We start from the raw sequence: 20,751 nt of genomic DNA, 5'->3' as shown, positions 1-20,751 counted from the left end.
TATTATTAATTTTTGCCATATTTTAATATTATATCATTATTGTCCTTTTTTCAATCCTATCAATCACAATCTATTTACAAAAGTGCTTAATATGTTTACAGCACGATTGTCGTGTCGTTCATTGAATTAAGCTCGACGTCTATTATTAATTTTTTGAAACAAAAATCTTTGCCCTTTTTTTAATTCCTTATCAGTTGAGAAGTTTATATATGAAAAAAACTTTACATCCGACGTATTATTTAAATTAGAATCTACAATATCGTTGTGATAACCAGAGTTACCAGGTCCACACTATCAGCGTGAGACTCACTTATTTTTTTGTTTACATGGAGACACCTTCCTCCCACAAAACTTCCATGGTATACCGCTAAAATCTCCCGAAATTTTAACATTCGCATAAAAAATTTTAATTTGTAAATAATTTATTTTTGAATATTAAAAAAAAATTTCAAAAAATATGTCAAGTTTGTCAATTTCCTTCTTCCTAATATGTTTTATTCAATAATATCACCATATCATAATAATCATGTGTTCGTGTTACTAGATTTTAGGAATTAGGTTAGGAACATTTTATCTGGATTGCACTATATTTACCTTGAGGTCGGATCTCCTCTTAATTAAAAATTATAATTATATTCATTTAAAATACATAACATAATTATAAATTATTTAGGACTAATTTCTATAAGATAATTATTTTATTTATTACAGTTCACTTTGAGCATGAGAAATTAATTATCATTATAACCAGTTATTTAAAACATAGCATTGCATAACTCCCCAATATTTTCGAATTATGAAGAAACCATTATTAGTTAATTCCCATTTCAACAAATCTCAGGCATAGGCACTGCGTATATGATATGAAATGGTGTTAGTTATTAAGATCCCTATCAAATAATTATCACTATTACCCACCATTGATAGAATTTTAAAATATTACAAACCTCTTAAAAGATATTTTTTAAATGGAAATTATAAAAGCTATCCAAATATTTTGAAAGAATTTTTGTTGATGAATTGGCGGAAGCATATTTAGGCATGGTTTCACATTTAGGAAATCTAAATGCGGTTAATATGCAATGGAAATCACAAAAATCTTCAGAGCTAAAAATTCACACTAAATTTTATGGCCCTATTGTTAAAAATGTCATTTTCAATGTTAAGCCCAAATTAATGGCTTTTTAAATGAAGCAAATATTTTTACTAAAACGATTTTAGAGTATTGGTAATCAAAATATGAATTTAATAATTCACTTGCAAATGTATAAATGTTATGACCTTGGAACAAAAACTATAAATTGATGGATTTTGTAATTCGATAAATATAATAGTTTGAGAATGTTATGTATACGTATGCACTACAAAATGTAACTGACTTTATTAATGTCCATATGAGTAATAATAATAATTAATATGGGGAGGGGTAACTAAGCCATATCACAAACCCTGGCCAAAAAAATTTTCTCTCACAATTTTCATACTTCTCTCGTAAAATAAGACATTTTATCAAATCCTCCCATTTGAAAATTTTGATCTGGCAACCCTGGTGATAGCTCACTTTGTAATTCTAAAATATTAAACTCAAAAAAAAATTATTATGATTGCATAATGGGGCTTTAAAACCACGACGTATGATTATTACAGGATATAATTATATCATAATAATAAATAAATTAAATAATATAAATAATTTTTTTATTTATCTACATTAATGTTTTTGAGATATGTTAAATATCTTATTTACCTTTTTATAATGTGTAGAAAATTGATAGCTATTTTTTACGAATTTGTTGTAATAAAAAGATAAATTAAAAATATATAATAGATATCGTGGCCGGAATTAACATTAGAATGAAAAAAAATAGATTGTTGCTTGAATTACCTTCCACACGCAATTGAATCAAAAATTTATTTATATAAGATATTTATTTGTGGAACGTGAAATGAGATACCTCAAAATAAGACCTTTGATATGGTATGCAACTTTCTTTTAATGAGTTTTCTTTTGTAGCCTCAATCTTTAAATAAGATTACCACCATGTATTAGTACTGTATTTTTTTAAAATTTGGTGTGCACATTAGCTAATCATTATTATTAGCCAAATATTTGTCTTATAGTAACTGACGCTAAGAGTTGAATAAATTAATATAAATATCCTACTATCCCCTTTTTCTAAGCATTTAAAAAAAACTAGTAAGTATTTTTCCCAGATGTCTTTTTGATCGGAGGTATTTTCAGTGTATTTTGGTCTAGTATATTTTTTCACGGGGTACTTTTGTGTTTAATAACGAGGGCACTTCTGATCAATTTTTATTAGTAATTTTACCAAATAAGCAAATCATTTTCATTAAAACATTTTTTCTTTAGTAATTTTAAACTGTGAATTCTGTTGAGGAATAAATACAAAATAAGTATTAAAATAGAATGAGAATGTTAAGCAGAGAAATACTAAAAATATATTTTGGAAGAAAATATGATAATTTTTAATGTAAAATTCCGTGGAAAATGTTTCAACTAACCTTTAGAGAGTCGAATAATTTTGTATGGGCCCATAGTATTCTAAAGAAAGTTATTGCAATTAGTTGATATTCGACCTTAATGCACTGATTATCATATCATTCTGGTAAATTTAAAAAAAAATATGTCAAAAGGGTTATAAAAGTGGCCTTTGGGGGCGATTATTAAGAAGGACCACATAAAGATTTTAGCCAAAATATTATTTTGTAAGCCTTATAATTTTGCTCATAAATGCCATCTGCCAAACTTGAGGCTTTCGTAAGATTATTTTGGTTATAATCTTAATCGTTTCTAAATATCGTCCAGTCGGATTTTTATCAGGAGTAGTCGAGAATTATGAAAGTATATGAATAAAGGATACTTTATTTTTTAGAAATGTTGGGCACATTTAAATTTATTTATAAATTTTTTGACTTTTTTTAGAAAATAAGTTTTGTTTATAAAAAAAAATTATATTATCCATCTTTTTGGTCCATTTTTTTGAATAAATCTGGACGAGTCCCAAAAATTATATCCTGAGAAGGAACGCATCCCAAGATTGGTTCCGTTGTGGAAGGAGGTGACCTTCTCTACTAAACGAGGCAAGTGCTATGTTGGTTACTTTATAATCTCGAGAAGGAAATCAGTTTTCAAAATAGCATCCTAAAAGTATAATATTAAAATGATTTTTTAAAAAAAATATGACGAAAAAGTTAAAATAAAATCTGGGGGGAAAAAAATGATAGACTATGAACAAAACTAGTTTTGTTAAAAATCACATTTTCGGGTCGATTTAAAAAACCGGTCCGATTAAGATTATACAACCAAAATAACATTATGTAAGCCTACCCTAACCCTAACGATTTTGCATATAGCTGGCAGAAATGCTTGGACATCGATTTGTCAAATCTCGACGCTTACATAATTTTTTAATAGCTAAAATCCCCAAATCGGACTTTTTAACAACACTAATGATGCCATATTAAAATAGAAACATTTTTATACAGAAAATTATCCCCCAATTTTTTTTTTTAACCTCTTATATGGAATCAACTATAAAACCAATAAAAAAAATCAATTAAAAATGGAAGTATTTGTATTTTAAATGGGAAAAAAGTATAAAAATATTTATTGATGATTTTAGTAAAAAAAAAATTTGATGATTATCAGGAGTTACTAATGTACTCTAGAATCTCCCAAACTAATGAACTGATGGCCAAAATAAAAAATAATTTAATTATAAAATGAATAATATACTGACGAAAATCGGCTGCTGTTTTAGGTTAAAGCAGCAGGCATCACTAAAAGAATGATCATTTTGTATTGGATACACATTCTTTCATTCTGCAAATAAAAAAAACAAATAATCTTATTATTTTTTGATTATTAACATTTTATATATTCTTACTCTACTTTTTATAGCCAATTAAAATTATCCGGCACCCTAAGTAGAATTACTTTGATAAATAATGAAGCAAAAATACAGCAAAAAGCACATTCATCTAACAAATAGGAAGGCTACTAGTTGAAAAGCAGAATAGAGGAACCAAACATACAGAATAGACATTCTAAACGCTATTAAGAATGCAAAATCTTCTCTCATCATTATCCATAATTATAGAAATAATAAGAAAATACAAATTCAAAAAAAGGAAGATAGAAGTGATAAAAATTTTTATTCTTTGCTCTCATATAGGCTAAAAATTTAGCGGGAGAACTTAAAATAAAAGAAACTCCATATTTGAAACTTTAACAAGAAAAGACAAAATAAAAATACATATAAATTACAAATGTGAGGATGAGTTCATTCATATTAATAAGGGCCTTTACAATCTCAAGGGACTCAGAAAAATAAATTATTTTTAATTATTTTCAAAATTTTCTTCTCTTTATCAAATAATATAAAGTCAACACGAAATTTATATAAGAGTAAAAAAAATTCCAAATTATTAATATAAAGGTTAAATATAGTGTAAAATGATAAGAATAAGAAAGAAAAAGTGAATCTAGCGAAGGTCCGTGGAGAGAAGACTACCATTAAAATTTTTGATAATTCACTTTAAGGATAGCTATAAATTTCTGTCTAAGGAAGAAACCTTCTCGCGGCCAGTAAGTTTTCGGATATGAGAACCCTAAGTTCTTGAAGAAGGATAATGCAAGTTTACCAAAGGAGGTTAATGTAGTGAATATTATTTTATTTTTTTTAACAAACGTTATCCAAAATTACTTTCCTTTTTTTTAGCTAACATTATCATTAAATTACCTTTTTTTTTAGTGGTATAAAAAAGAGTTAAAAATTTCGAGGGTGCTCTTCAAATTTTTGAAGGGGCTCGAGCTTCTGCACCCACCCCCTCTCCCCAGTGACGTTGACAAATAATCTATGGTATTTTGATTCGATTAATCAACAAACCAATTAAATCACCGTCTGATAACTAAAAAAATTTAGAAGTGAATTATTTCGCCAAAATTAAACCGAGTGAAATAAAAAAATATTATAAATTTTTGTTAAAATCAATTAGTTTATTGCGTAAAAACCACTTTTCACATGAAAAGATAAAAATTTATTATGTGTTTACTTTAGTCATTCAATAAAAAAAGAAAATTAATTTTTTCCTAAAAAAAAGGTTAAAGAGAGGCGCCAACATAAGTTGCCTTGAATGAATAGTAGTCTAACCCAGTCATTGACTATGAGGACAACTCCCTAAAATTTTAATAGCGTCATTGATTCATATCCCACCACATCCCATCGAACCCCACCCTTTGTTAAAGGTACAACACAAATGATTTATGATTGTAGGATGTATATACGATTTAATTTTTTTTACTCATCAATATAATTTTAAAAAAATGTAATACAATCAATTTATTCTTTAAATTCGGATATCTATTATTTAATAAATGTATAAATTACTATATAGTAAATTGGTAATAATTACTTATATTATTAATAATAATAGTAAAATTTATTTTAAAAATAATTAACAATGAAAACAAATTTTATTTGATTGAAGGAGCAATTTAATTTTCGTAGGTAAAAAAAAAAGGTGAACATTATCAACAATATCCGTTATTGGACAATCGGACTAAATGAGTGAGCGAATAATATTTGGAAAAATCTTCGAGATTTATCTTGGTCATATGCTGGAACTGGCATGGTGATGATATGCAGGATTTGGAAAGTCCGACCAAATTATTTTTATCGTTTTTCACCTTTTTGAGCTTTAAAGAATTTTGTCTTTTGACGAAGGACGAATCGATATAGGAATTAGAGAACACCGAATTTCTTTTCTTGGAGTTTAGATTTTTAATATTACCTACCATACCCTGAGGATGTATCTTGTGAATATTGTCCAAAGAAAGAGCCTTGTTAGAACGGCCCCTGACATTTTCCTTGGTTGTTGAGGTGATATCAGCGGAATCCAAGGCACTGTTTTTACGCGAATACGAAATTTTATTACCCTTTTCTCGGCAACTATTGACGCGTTTAAAGCTCTGATTCGACGCCACCGGTTTCGTATCGAATGATGCCACGTCTCCATTGTTGATGATCCTCGAGGCGGGATCGATCGATTTACGAGTGACCGAATATTTATCCATTTCGATCGCTCGTTCTTTCACAAAATTCTGCAAAGTTTGAGCCAAATTAGCGGACTCGAAGGGATCCGCAAACGCCAACGCTATTCGATCGGTTTTGTTGTTGCCAGTGTTGCCAGGATCAGCTGTTCTCGAAATAAGGTGAAATGTATTTTCTCCCCTATTATTATTATTGTTGTTATAGTTGTAAATCGCTCCCTTCTTGTTAGGGCAGCCATCGATTCGCTTCGAAATTTCGTAACGGCTCAAACCAGACCGAGGAATTAGGCGCAGGTATTTCTTGGCGCAGTCAGTATGAAAATCTATTATATCCGCTTTCCATAATTGGAAAGCAGTTTCGGGTTCGGCTATGACGAGGGAAAGCTTGGAAGGAAAATTTCGCGAGATCGGCGATGTATAAAGCAGTTTGAGGGGTCCGTCTTTGGTCAGGGAATCGAAATGGGGATTCGGCAAAATTTGCGTAGTTGAGTGACAATCTAGAAAGCGGATTTTCTTGTCGGCCAGAATTTCGTTTTTAAATAAAGTATCGTCTTTAAAGTATTTTGTAACGTTCCTCACAGGGTTTTTAGTCATTTTGGGAAACGTTTTTATCTTTCTAGAACCATCGTTGGAACTGGTTAGTATGAGAAGAGGTATTCCGCTGAATTTGTAGACCCAATTTCCCTTCGTTTCAACGTTATTCTCATTCACCGGGAAATCATGGGCCGTTTCTGCTTTGTTAGATTTGAAAGTTGAGGCACGGTTATGATTAACATTATTTACCAACGAGTTACATGTATCGCTTTTGAAGGTCAAGAAATCGCATCGGCTGCAACCCACGTGCAAAAGTTTTGTGCCTCTTCCCGAATAAAATACCCTTAGTCGGTCTTCTTCGCGTTTGGTTATATTGTTAAAAGTATTACCCCTGTTTATCAGATTTCCGCAAGGATTAGGTGGGGGTGGTCTTTCTGACAGGAAGGAAGCTACCTCGAAATCCTTATCGCTGAATCGATCCATATCCGGAAAATTTATGGCAGGGAATTTATCCGATTTCTTCACAAAACATTCTTTCGAATTCATCGATTTGTTCATCGCTGGAAATGGCTGATAGCTATTTGTAGAGGCTGGGTGAGCCTTAATTTGGGGTGCTTTGGTCGAAAATGTGGTAAGGGTAGGAGGGGCGATAAAGCCAGCCATCGTGGTGACACAGTTATCTCTCTCTAAACCCCTCTTTTGAATATTTTCACCCATGGAGGCTCTTTCGAAGCCGAAAAGTTTGCATCGAGCGTTCTTGTCGCAGTTTGAATATTCGGCGTTCTCGGATTTTATTATAGCGGAAAGCAACGTTTTTTCTGCCCCTTCCTCCATTTTGTCCATGTCAGTAATTTGGACATTCGAAAAATCCTTCATCGATTTATTTGATTGGCTCTCGGCGTATCTAGACGTCAACGCATAATTACCATAATTAGATTTAAACAGTGGGCTCGGTTTAACAACCTTAAGTCTATCAGCTGGTCTCCGCAATTGTGCATAGAGTTCCTGCTGATTATCACGCAACGGATTTAGTAATCCCGAGCTAATAGAATCGAAGGGGTTTCGGCTTATATTCAACCTCACGAACTCTTCATCAATGCAGTTTATATTGTCGACTTTGACAGGGTTAATTGTTGTCGCAAGATTTTTATCTCTCAAAGGCTCGTTTTGGCATTTGGGAAGATGATTATAATCGTAGAATCCGCTATCGCTAAACATACCCATCGGTGATAAGGGTGGCGTTAATTTATGAATTTTATAGTTGTCTAAGGGATAATTTTTGTCGGAGGACGAAGAATAATATCCATTGGAATAACGAGAATAAGGGGACCCTTCACCTGTCGTATCATCCATTTTTAGGTCGAGCATTCGATAATGATGTTAGATATATCTGTTAAAATATATATTTTTTAAAAATACGATTATATAATTTAGTTTAATTTTTTGGGATTTCTTATCTATCTCCATTCCCCCTTTACCAAAATAAATGTTAACGATACATGTGGCTTTTGTTTTGTATAAAATTTTCCTTTTCATAAGGTAGAAGGGATAGGGTGAGGTTCAATCTAATTCAAGATAAAATAAATACTCCAAAATGAATCCAAGATAATCTCTCTCTCTCTCTAAAATTGTTATAAATTTTTTTTACTAACTAAATATTTTAATATATTTTTTAAAACTTTTTTTTAAAAAAAAAACCCTATATTATTTTTATAAAAAATGAACTCCAAACTCCTTTTTAAAAGTTGCCGATATATTGCATTAAATTTATTTTCATATAACGTTCATTGAAGTAGAGGGGAACCAAAAAATAAAAGTACTTTTAATATATTTTCTTTTTTAAAACAGAGTGTAATGTTTGATCAATATTATACTACATATTATTTGTTAAATTAATGTCGTTATTATGTCTCTGCCAAAAGTAAATAGCCGTTAATCCTATTTTAATTATATATATTTTTTTAATATGTATATGACAATGACATGTAGGTGTGTTTATATTATTAAACTTATATCAACGATATAGTACACATAGTGTATATCATAGATATGATAAGGGGTTAGTTTAGTACTCATTCGGTAAAATAAATTTGAGTTTTTTAAAAAAAAAATTATTTATAATGATCAGAAATTAAAATTATGCCAAGATTTTATACACTTTTAAATGTAAAACATTTTCTTTGTTTTAAGGATTAACAAAAACAGGGTCATTTGCCCCGGGTCATCGATACCCCGGAATTATATTCATATACCCGAAGATAATTTTATTTTTTTCGCACCTAGTTGCAAATTATTTTCAATTAAATAATAAAAAAAGACCTACTTCTTTTTACTCTGAGACGAGAGAATTTAACATAAAGCAGCCGATGACGTCCAAAATTGATTTGCTTTAGCAATACGTTTTAAGATATAACTGTCCAATAAAACGCTTCGAATAATTGCGTTTTATTACAATAACTTACAATAAATCCCAAAAATTTTTACAATCGTGATTTTTTTATATTCTTTTCTTTCTATTTACATCTTTTTTTTTTAATACAAATTGATTAACTTTGAAAACAATAAGACACAGGGTCAAAAATACCCCATATTATAAATAATTCCCCCTTTTTGAGTATCTAACCGTGGCTTTGTCTAGGGGGAGATGTAGTATTGAAGAAAAAATTTTTTACTACTTTCTTAAAAACAATTAACTGAAATTTTAGGTTTTTAAAAATATTATAATTAAATAATATCGAGACAAAAGAGTTGGTATAAAAGTTTTAAAATGCCATTTTTTATATTTTAAAAAAATAATTAACAATGAGGCAATAAATTATTTATATTTAAGGAGTTTCCTATTCTTTCTCAACTTTGTCCAATTATGTTATGATATGAAAAATAAAAAGTTTTAAAATAAAGAAATAAAAATCTTAAATTAAGGTAAACAAAAAAATTTTAATTGCCTTTTTCATTGATTTTTTTTGTGAATTGTTAAATTAATTTTTGATTAATTAATTTGTACAATTTTTTTTATTAGCATCTCTGAAAAATAGTTTTTAATTGAAATTTTGTTTTTTTTTGTTTTGAGTTTTATTTTAAAATGATGTATTTTCAAATGGCAACGTGTAAATATTGGTAATAATTTTTTATGCCATATAAAAATGACAAATAATCTTTTATTGAATTTGAATATCCTTTAGAATTATAGAAAAATTTCCAAATACCTAATCTGCCTAAATTAATAATACTTTATTTTCTCTTTCTTTACGTTAAAAATAAGATTAGATTAATAACCCTAGAATGGTCTGCAACGGGCAGGTAAAAATGGGCAACATTTTAAGAATCAAGACTGGGCCTAAAGAAATTAAAAATCACTTATAGAAATTTCCCTTGACAAAAAGACACCAGACAGAATTACCCCACCAAAAAAATTAAATAACGCATAAAGGCGAACATTTTTAAAAATCTCACCTTTTAAAGAAATTTCTAAAATTGAGGTATTTTTTATTCGCTACATTTCTAACCTTGATTCAAACATTTAAAACCCAGGCTGGAGGTAAAAATAAATTTACAGAACTAAACCTAGGATTTAATATTATAAAAATCTTGATTAAGGAAATAAATTTAAGTATTTTATAAGAAAATATTTTTATTCAATTCACTTTTCTTAAAACTTTTTGACAAAATATAACTGAAATTATAATAATTCTAAATTTTAAAAATTCGGGAAAAATTAAGATGAACTTGACAATGAAAATAAAATATAATGAATTAATTACCTATAATAAAATAATATGAATGAATCTGATTTGATAAATCGATAGGATTTAATTATATATATTTTAATATCATCATAAATTATTTTAAGGTAATAAAAATAAATATAATTTGGCCAGTACAACAAAATAAGTTTATTTTAAACTAATAAATATTTTGGTAAAAAAATTTAAATTAATTTATAAATCGTAAATTTTATTAGTATTTTATATTTTTATTTATTTATTTTTTTAAATATTTTATTTTTATTTATTATGTAATGTGTATAGAATAGTTAAAATAAATAAATTAACTAATAAACTAAATCAATTTATTTGTACAAAACTAAATTTGTTTTAATAAAACATTTGAGATAGGTGCCAGCTAAGGTGAGAAATTTTTTTTTTTTCAAAAATATATCAAAACATTTCTTACGAAAATATATTATTTAATAAAAGTTTTATTTCTTACCTGAGAAAATAAATATTATAATATTTATATTTTTAATTTAACCTGAGAAATCGAATGTGTGAGAAATAATATAAAAATTAAAAAGTTTTGTGTTTAAAAAAGCAAAAGTAATGTCAATTTAATTTTTTAATATATATTTTATGTAAGGAAACTTCTTTATTTTAACGGATATAGGTCTAAAAAATACTTATAATAATATTATATTTATTTATAAATAAAATATATATTATAATGTACAACAACAAGAGGTCAATTATGATTTTATAGTAATATTTATTATTTATCTATAATCTATTTATATATTATTTGTAACAAAAGTCACCATATGTGATATTTAATGGGAATTACTATAACAAATTTTTAATGTAGATAAGGGTTATTATAACTTTTTTTTAATGATTGTATACTCAACTTATATATATTTACATTCTAATAATGAGCCGAATTTCCGTTTTCTTAAGAAACTAAAATAAAATATTTGATTATTAAAGTAATGACTATATTATTGTCTATCTGGTTAATGTATTATCTTATCATTTCTTATTTTTTTTATTTCGCATCGGAATTAAAAAGTTTGATAATGTATATTAATATCGGTATATTGGGGTTTAGTGTTATTATTGAAAGGTAAATACAGTATCAATATGATTTATTGTAAAATATTTCCAATATATTTGTAACAACTTTTTTTTATATATGTTATCAATATGTTATTTTTACAATTATTATAGAAAGTCAAACAATTTTATAAGAAAGTTACAAATAAATATATTTTACAAAAAATCGTACACACACTGTAGTTGCAATTACTAGTTACATTATTTTGAAAGTAGCTACCCACAGTTTAACTTCAAAAGTAACTAGTCATTACATTGTAACTGTAAATTACCTTTACAATCCATCATTTTTAATATAAAATTTCACTAAATAATTATATGTAATGGAAATAATTTAATAATATATTTGCATCGTAAAAATTGTATCAGCTCATTTTAATATCTTTTCATAAAAATTGAGCTTAATAAATTTTTAGAAGCTAGCCCAATTTTTGAAAATTGCTGAAATACAAAAGAGTTAATTTTAGAAATGCACCTTATTGAGTGTAATTTTTTTTTTTTCAAAATTGGGGGTTTTGTCAAGCGCCATTTCGTCCCTGGGTATTTTTGTCCAGGAATTTTAGTCCGTTACTCAAATTTTAATATATTTTTTATTTTATTTTAAACAATAAACTATTTACAAAATATCAGAGTTGTTAAAAGATACTTTTTAAATGGATCTAGATACAGATACATCATCGAAAATAATATCTAGATACCGATATTTTAATCAAAAATCTATCTAGATACAGATACCACATTTTTATATCTAGATACAGGATCTAGATACTTGTATCGAGATCCTTTAACAACTCTGCAAAATATGTATCTACAGATGTGTTTAATTTTTTTCATCGAAAAATTAGGTTCCCAAGAATAAACAAATTCGGAGCATTTTAGTGAGATATAATAAATGGTAGTAGTTTCATATTCGGAAACTCGGTCTCGAAGATTTTTAAAAGGAATTAATCCAATATTTGGGCCAAGAAATATTTAGCAAAGCCTGTTTTGCTCGCTCGTTAGATAACAGAAAGGATTCGACATTTATTAACTAATTCTCGAGTCTTCGTATAATATTCTTAATTTAAAATGGGCCAAATTTTAACAACATCAACTAGTAGAGATAGGGTAATACTAATAAAATTTAATTTACATTTCTTATAAAAAAATAAATAATTTTAACTGAAAATCGATTAAAAATTTAAATGTCTTAACCAGACCAAAATATAAATGCTCAATATTTTATCGTTCAAAATTATCTTTTCTAATCCCCAAAATATTATGATGAAAAAAAAAAATTATATTGATTTTTATAAAATGAATATTTTACTTTCGCAAGTTATTAATCAAAAATGCCAAGATTAAATAATTTGTAAAGGGAAATTGTAATCGTTGATTTCTTTTTTGATAATGTAAAAATATTTTAAAATAAAAATAAGCAAAAAATATTTGATAACTAATTATAAAACAATATATTTAATTTTTTTTTCTCCCTGATCTAAGAAAGGAATAATCAGAAAATATAATATTTTTTTCTAAAAAATTACTATATTATAAAACAATATTAAAAAAATAAAACAAATAGGCACAAAAACGCACAATATGTTAAATTTATGAAATATTATTTTTATAAAAAATAAAATTAATACGGAATTCGTGACCAAAGTGGCTTTTCTTGAATTTAGCGTTATTTGTTTCATAACCGATATTACAATGGAAATGTTATTTTCATTTTTTAAAAGTAAAGATTTAAAATTATTTCAAAATATTACATTATTTTAATTTTTTTTTTTTTCTTTTCTTTCTTTCTTTCTTTCTTTCTTTCTTTCTTTCTTTCTTTCTTTCTTTCTTTCTTTCTTTCTTTATTTCTTTCTTTCTTTCCATTTCTTTTGTTAAGCAAACTATTACGATTTTTATTTAGAGATATATTTGCCAAACCAAAGTCATTATACATACAAAACATAATGAATGAAAATGTATGGCACTTAATAATGTTTGCTTAGTATATTTATTTATTTTTCATAACATACAATAACAAAGGTGCAATTTCTAGTGTCATTTAGCATGCATACATAATACAATATCGAGAAATAAAAAAAAATAATTTAATGCACTTTAAAAAATTTACAATAAATCTGTAAAATAAATAGTTTGAAAAAATAGTATTTTATAAAGTATGACTGACCATTATATTATTTGTTATCCTTATTATATAATATATTTGATTTCACGTCATTGCATAATTACATTATTTCACCTTTGAATTTATATTCTATATTGCAATTTTTTTTTTATAAACCTTTTGAAGAATGCCCTGATTTTTGGCCAAATAAAAACATTTCAGGAGCTTGGCAAAAGGAACAAATTGTATGCATAATTTTTAAATCAAAATTCACAAATTTTTAAATATAATTTTACAGTTTTTAAACTATTTGTATAGTTTTTTTAAATTATTTTTACTGTTTTTTAAAATGATTTTCCAGCTTTTCTATCATTTAAAGCTGTGTTCTAATATGCAGTTAAATGATATTCCTTAGAAAACAATCTACCTATTTAAAAACTTTGATTTTTCTTAAACAAATCGACTAATTTACTATTCATAATTAGACCAATCGTACCGTCATTTTTATTATATCTAAGAATAGGAATAGCAGGTCTAATATCTAATGAGAAAAGTAGCTAAAACATCTCACCCTACCTTCCTAATTATTATAAATATTGTATTTTTTTTATCTTTTAAATTTAATTAAAAGTATTAAAATTTAAAAATTAAATTAATTTTAACGGCAGCTGAAATAATTTATTTAGATTTTTAATTACGATTACATATATATTTTTTAGTTTAAATTTAGATAACGAAAAAACATTACATAATTTCCCTAGTGTGGAAAAATGTTAGGTATTTTTAAATTATTTTATGGGATATACATTATAATGTAAAAAAAATTAATTTTAAAGTGGAAATTATATTTTAAAAAATATAAAAATAAAACGGTAATTGAAGGATAAAAAAAATTATAAATTATCGCTATTGTTTAGCTTCCCAAAGGCTTAAATAATGTTTTAGACCCAAAAATCTTTCTTGAAAGATACATTTTGCCATTCTACCAGGAATAAAAAGAAAAATTTTCTTTCTTTCTTTCTTTCTTTTTTTCTTTCCTTCTCCACACAATTTAAAATATTCTTAAAATGAAGTCAAAATGAAAAGGAATATTTTAAAAGAAAGAACTTAAAAAAAATACACTTTCCTGAATTTAAGAAATTTTTTGAATTTATTTTTAAAACCATTTAATATCAATTTTTTTAATTTTTTTTTTTATATAAATGAAAATAAAATATAATTATATTTCTCGAAATTTTAGAGCCAGGCAGGCCAATGATCTAACTAACTATCTCCTTATTATAATATTTTTAATTAATATAAATGGTGTTGCATTTTGAATCGTTGTTGTGTAATTGTAATTTATAAAACGTTTACTTACCATAAGATTATACCATTCCCGCTAATTTCATTGGCTTCTTTATATTTTTCTCCAAAAATTTTAACTTTTTTTCTTCTTGTAATATTATATAAAGTAAAAAGGATAAATAAATATAAAAATTGGGTATTAATTTACTTTTTAACCCCAACAAAAGAAAATTTAATGGGATTGGAGTTGTGCTTAAATCATTTTGCGTTCATAAAGAACTTTTAATAATATTCTTTTAAATAACCGCCTTTAATTAATATTGAATAAATCATTGAGCTATTAAAAATAATGATGCGGCGATGAAAGTTTTGCTTTGTGTTTCGAATAGATAGAATAAATAACCATTAAAATCTATAATATGAATTATCGTTTTTTAAATTTTTCTATATCAGATGGTTAAAATTAGTTAGTTATTTGTTCTTTAGTTTCGATGTTAAGACAATTTCGTGAGCATATTCTTCCGATATAACGATATTAAATATTCTGTGCAGACTCTAGAAAATTTTGCAACAACTAATAAATGTTTTCAAGGTTCTTTCGTTAATACATACAAAGATTTGTTTAAAAGGCATGCTAAGTTTAGCAATTTAACCCTTTAATACTCAAGTGAAAATCACGTAAATTCTATAGTGGGGATAAACCCCAATTTCGAATGAATATATTGCATTTATATTCATTATTTTGTTTTTAAATTTTGATACATGATAGAATAGAACTAACCTTAAACGTTATAAAATATTTAGTTATTTTAATATAAGCTAGCAGATAAATATTCTGGAAAAGACCCTGACAAAAAAGACACACAAGTACAAAAATAGCCTCCAACAAAAAGACACCGGACAATAATAACCCAATTTCAATTAATTTTTTAAAAATGCTTTATAGAGAGGAATTAAAAGAATGTAGTGTTTAATGTCTGATTAACTCTAGCCCACGTCATGCCTCACCATTAACCGCTTCATATGCGAGGTAAAAAATTAATTATTTTTGTAAAATTTTCCTATTTTTCTTAACATTAAAAAAATTTTTTGCCCGGTATCTTTTTGTCCTAGGAGATGGGTTATGACCAGATGTATTTTTGTGCGAAGTACTTATGACCGGTTATCATTTTAATTAATTATCATTTGTGACAAAAATTTCTAAAAAAGGGTTGAAAAATAAATTAACTTATTAATTAGCTACAAAAATTGATTAGATATTAAAACTAATATACATAAAATAAATTGAACATTTAAAAAATTCTCTCTTAAAAAAACTTACGAATTTACTCTAGTGGGGTTTCACAGACCCCGATCATTTGGGCTTATAGCTTAAAAACTACACAACCAAAATATATAAAAATTTGGAATATATATTCCAAGATACATTTTAATTTTAGCTCGCCTCCCTTAAACACACCTAAAGTATTTAAGGGGTAAACTATGATATTTTTACTGAAAACATTTCGTTATAGCTCATGTCACAAATAATATTTTCACTTCTTCTCACGTTTACTTTCTTAATTCTTTGAGGGTTAGTCATATATTTATACATCAGAATTGTTGGAAAAGAGAACCAGACCCCGAAATCCCTCAAAATTTGCTAAAATCTAAAAAATGGAATCGTAACTCTTTCTAAATTTTACCAGAAACCCAAACCGGTGTATATTCAAATTAGAGATATGATCATATGGATTATCAAGACCGAACATATTATTTAATGGACCGGGGTAATTCGGACTTAAATAATTTTCGGGTCGAACATTTTATACACAAAATACCAGACAGGGTCTAGCAAATTTTTTTATTTTTTTAATAAAATTTTGATAGCATTTTGATTTATACTCTTTGGGAAATAAATTACAATATACTTATTATCTTTGTTATTTTAAGTTTGTCTAACTTAAATATTTAAATCTATAAAAAAAAAATATATATAGTAAAAATTAAACAATTTTGATTGATTAATTATAAATGCGCAGATATCAAACACAATATTGATTTATCAAATGATTGATGTAATAAATATAAGCACCTTACAATGGGAATAAATTTAAATATGAATAAATATTAAAATCGTGATGGCCGGAAAATTCGTTTAAAAATTTCAACTAAACTTTAACGAGTAAGGATTGGGTTTAATCTTTCGTAAAATTTCCAAAGAAATTCTTATAGGGCTGAAGCAGGTCAGGCTGCATCAGTGATCTACAGATGACACTCAGACCCGAATTCAGTTTTTTACTAAGGTTGCCAGACTGATTTTTAATATTTTTTTAAAAAAAATACAAGACTTAATTAAACCAAGATATCTTTCGATGAACACTAAAATAAACAACTATTTATAATTTAGGGGAGTGGTTACAAACACTATTCTTTATGGATTGTCACTTCTGTGAAATGTCAGAATTTCTCAAATATATATACTGAATAAAAATTTGTCAAACCGGCCCGGGCCATTTATTTTTCTCCGATGAATCGGATAGTGGGCTCGGCCGGAAAATGTAAACCACTGCTTTGCATAACATTGAAGGACTGAATCTAAGAAAGATAACATTTTTTTTTCTCTAATTTTTATGAAACTCGAACCCAGAGCCTAATTTTAACACATGAACTCTCATTTTAGTCCAGGCATTAAACTTAAATTAAACAAAAACAAACTTATTATATGCATAAAAAATAAATAGAAAAATATTATTTTTAAATAGATTTACTTCTTTGGAGAATAATCTGAACATGATGATGACACTATTATTATTGGAATTATATTCCTAAATAGCTTCTTCTAAGATCGAATGACTTGTATATCTACTTTAATTATTATTTTTTAAATAAGATTAAAAATATTTCGCAATTTTTTGTTTTGTTTTATAAATATTTTCTTAAGGCTAGTTAAATTATTATTTATTAATATTAATATTAATATTAACATATTATATTATTTTATGGTATGGCATATCAAAAAAAAATTTAGCCTATGGTCTAAAACCTTCGTAAAAAGATTATAAAGAAATTAATTTTTTTTAAGGGAATTCTAATGCGTGTTACGAATATTGAATAAAAATAAATAGGATGATTTTCGAGCTAAGAATATAAAATTATAATCTCGTTCATGGTAGTTAACATAATTGATAAGAAAATTTTGTTCACTTTAGGAGGTTTTCTCTATGTCAAATATATGCAACAGGGATAGTATGAAATAGGGGTTGGTATGATCCTAATCTTTGATTTCTAAATAATATAAACCCGCCCTTATATATCATTTCTACAAAGGTTTATGTGAATAAGAATACTAATTTTAAATTTCGTATAAACATTTTTTTGTATACAAAATACGATTCATTTTTATATCCTCAAAAAAAAGGGATTTTAGCTCTTTTATTATTGGATATTTTAAAAATTAATAAATTTATTTTAAGTAACTCGTATTTAGCTAAAAGCTAATGCCAATTGGAGGTTAGTATTCCATCCCACCAAAACAAAGTTCCATCAATTATATTAGGAGTCCGTTGTGATAGTATTCAATAATCTATAAAATTATAATTGCAATATATTTAGATTTTATACCCTGAGCTTTACCTAAGGGGAATACTTTTCTCCCCTTCCTCAGAAATTTATTCCCCCCCCCCCCCCCCACTTTTGAATTTTCAAAATTAAAATTAAATTTAAATATTCCATAGTTATAAAATGATAGAGCATTAGACAAACTAATCATTAACAATTTATCTAACTTTACTCTTATCTTGATCTATAACTTATATTGTTAATAAGTTTAGTTTTTAAGACTTATACTATCGCTTAGATTCTTAAAAAACCCTAACTCCAGCGACTCAATGGGTCAATTGGTAAATCTAGATAATTTTTTTAGACTTAACAGTTCTAAAATAAATATTTTAAGATGCTCGTTTATCTCTTTATTAAAGATATGAAACATCGGATATTGGAAGCGTAAAATTATATTATATTTTTGGGTTAAGAGCCGGGCTAAATGCTCAAACTACTTCTGTTTTTTGTAAAATATTCTTATAATTAATTACCCAACCATTAGGTAGGGAAGGGTCGTTCAAGCATGATGCCCTGCTGAACTTTAGCAAATAACTCTGCATAGAAAATAGTATAATTTGAGCATTAATAACTTAACGAATGAAGATAAGGAGTCAACTCACCATTCAAATTAACTAGTCGACTCAGGAGTTCAAATTGGAGCCAATTTAGCGACTTAAAACAGACTCGAGTGTTGTCAACTCAATTTTGCTCTTTAAGAGTCATCAATGATCAGGGTTTTGTAAAAAAAGATGAGAGATTGTAATTTATCTTTCAAGCCCTAATTCTTAAAATCACGCCAATTTGCGAATCGTCATGGAAATCTATGATTAAATTTATATTAATATCGTATTAAAAATGGTTTAGGGGTAAAAAAATGTAAAGAAAAGCGCGACATTACAATGGTGACTTTATGAGAAATAAAGGTAACCTTTTATACAAAATGATCTCTTTCCTTATCTCCGACTACTCCTTTTCATGTATAATAGAACCTTTGGATTTCGACACAAATGTCGGAAATTGGGGAGATCAAAACTGGCTCTGTACGAAAAAAAGATTTTTTTTCTCTGCCTTTTCTCATGATTCTCAAACATTTTTGCAAATGTGATATTTAGATTTTTGGACTAATATTAATTTCAAATGATATATTTTTTTTATTAGTAAAATTGATTATTTTTGGAATATGCTTGTTATAAATTTAAAAAAAATTTTTTTTTTTGCACGTTTATAAAAATTAATTAATAATATTTCGGTATTATATTAAATGCCAATTTCAAGGATATAAAATCAAAAAATTATAATGAAGGTTTGGTATTTTAATTTTTTAAAAAAAGAAAGAAAAACTCTAAGATTAATAATGAACGTAAAAATAAAAATGTCCAATTAGTAGAAAATGATGTTAGTTAGGAGGACATCTGTAAGTTGGCAGCATGTCAATTTTCATGCCGTCGTTTATATCTGTAATGGCGTTAGAATTTTTTTTACCTTGAAAAATCATTTTCAATTTTTTTCATGTACACAATAAATTCGAAACAGCCTAATCCAAATAAAAATTAATATATTAAAAATTTAACAATTTTTTTAAATTATTATAATTTTGCTTTTTGAAGTATATAATCTCCTTTGAATTAAAATAGGCTCAGAGGCCAAAAAATACGTTCATTGGGAGTACTTGAAACAGAAATCATAATATTCTGGCAAGAGCTGAAGGTCTATAAAGTTCTAATTTTCCAAAAGTCTAGAAAATCCAGCATTCTAATTATTGTTCCAATTTTTATGAGAGGATAATTATCTTAGAGTGAAACTTTTTTTTAATATAAGAATTCACAATATTTAAATTTTAGAATTGGAATCTAACAGTGTTAAAATATCAAATAGAAAAATAAATAATAATACCTGAAATATGAATTATTGAAATCGATTCAATTTATTTCCCATATTTTGTATGAGAAGATATAATAATGATAATAATTTGACCTTTATTAATTCTATTTACATTTTCTAGCATCATTAAATGCGATGCTAACCGTGTATATGTCATATGGGGATTCGGAATCTCTTGATTTAAATCCTTTACCGAGGGCGATTAAAAAAAATTTAAAATCCGATTTAACCTGAAATGAATACTAAAATGTATAGAGAATTTACCCTATAAATTTCAGCCAATATCAGCCATAGACATTTTAGCATTTTTAATCCTTTCGCGCCCGACTTTTTTTCCCTCAATGAAAAATTTTTTTTTTAAGAGATACTTAATATAGACACAAATAACACATTTTTATCAAAAAAATTTATTTCGAGTATTTCTATCAAAAAATATTCAATGATTCCAAATGTCATCAATGGGCAAA

The 20,751-nt window shown here is 26.5% G+C and overlaps 1 protein-coding gene across 2 annotated transcripts; it reads right to left on the bottom strand.

Annotated features, from left to right (window-relative positions):
* Window positions 1-5,414: 5,414 nt before the first annotated feature.
* Window positions 5,415-17,718, bottom strand: LOC135925815 (uncharacterized). 2 transcript variants are annotated; one of them, XM_065461309.1, is made up of 2 exons: window positions 10,369-10,506; window positions 5,415-7,997 (listed from the first exon to the last, which is right to left on the bottom strand). In XM_065461309.1, exon 2 carries the CDS (start codon window positions 7,973-7,975, stop codon window positions 5,555-5,557), a length of 2,421 nt encoding a protein of 806 aa, XP_065317381.1. In that variant the 5' UTR covers window positions 7,976-7,997; window positions 10,369-10,506; the 3' UTR covers window positions 5,415-5,554. The 2 variants fall into 2 exon arrangements, with proteins under 2 accessions (XP_065317381.1, XP_065317380.1); XM_065461308.1 differs by lacking the exon at window positions 10,369-10,506 and adding an exon at window positions 17,572-17,718 and having other exon boundaries at window positions 5,416-7,997.
* Between the last annotated feature and the right edge of the window lie 3,033 nt (window positions 17,719-20,751).

Source organism: Gordionus sp. m RMFG-2023, chromosome 3 (genome assembly GCF_954871325.1).
Source record: "Gordionus sp. m RMFG-2023 chromosome 3, tfGorSpeb1-WG-v2, whole genome shotgun sequence".
In the NCBI taxonomy this organism is placed as follows: Eukaryota; Metazoa; Nematomorpha; class Gordioida; order Chordodea; family Parachordodidae; genus Gordionus; species Gordionus sp. m RMFG-2023.
This window is presented reverse-complemented; position numbering and strand designations above follow the sequence as displayed.

Excerpts from the sequence above, each read along its gene's own strand:
- LOC135925815 (XM_065461308.1), bottom strand. The coding sequence starts at position 7,975 with ATGCTCGACCTAAAAATGGATGATACGACAGGTGAAGGGTCCCCTTAT.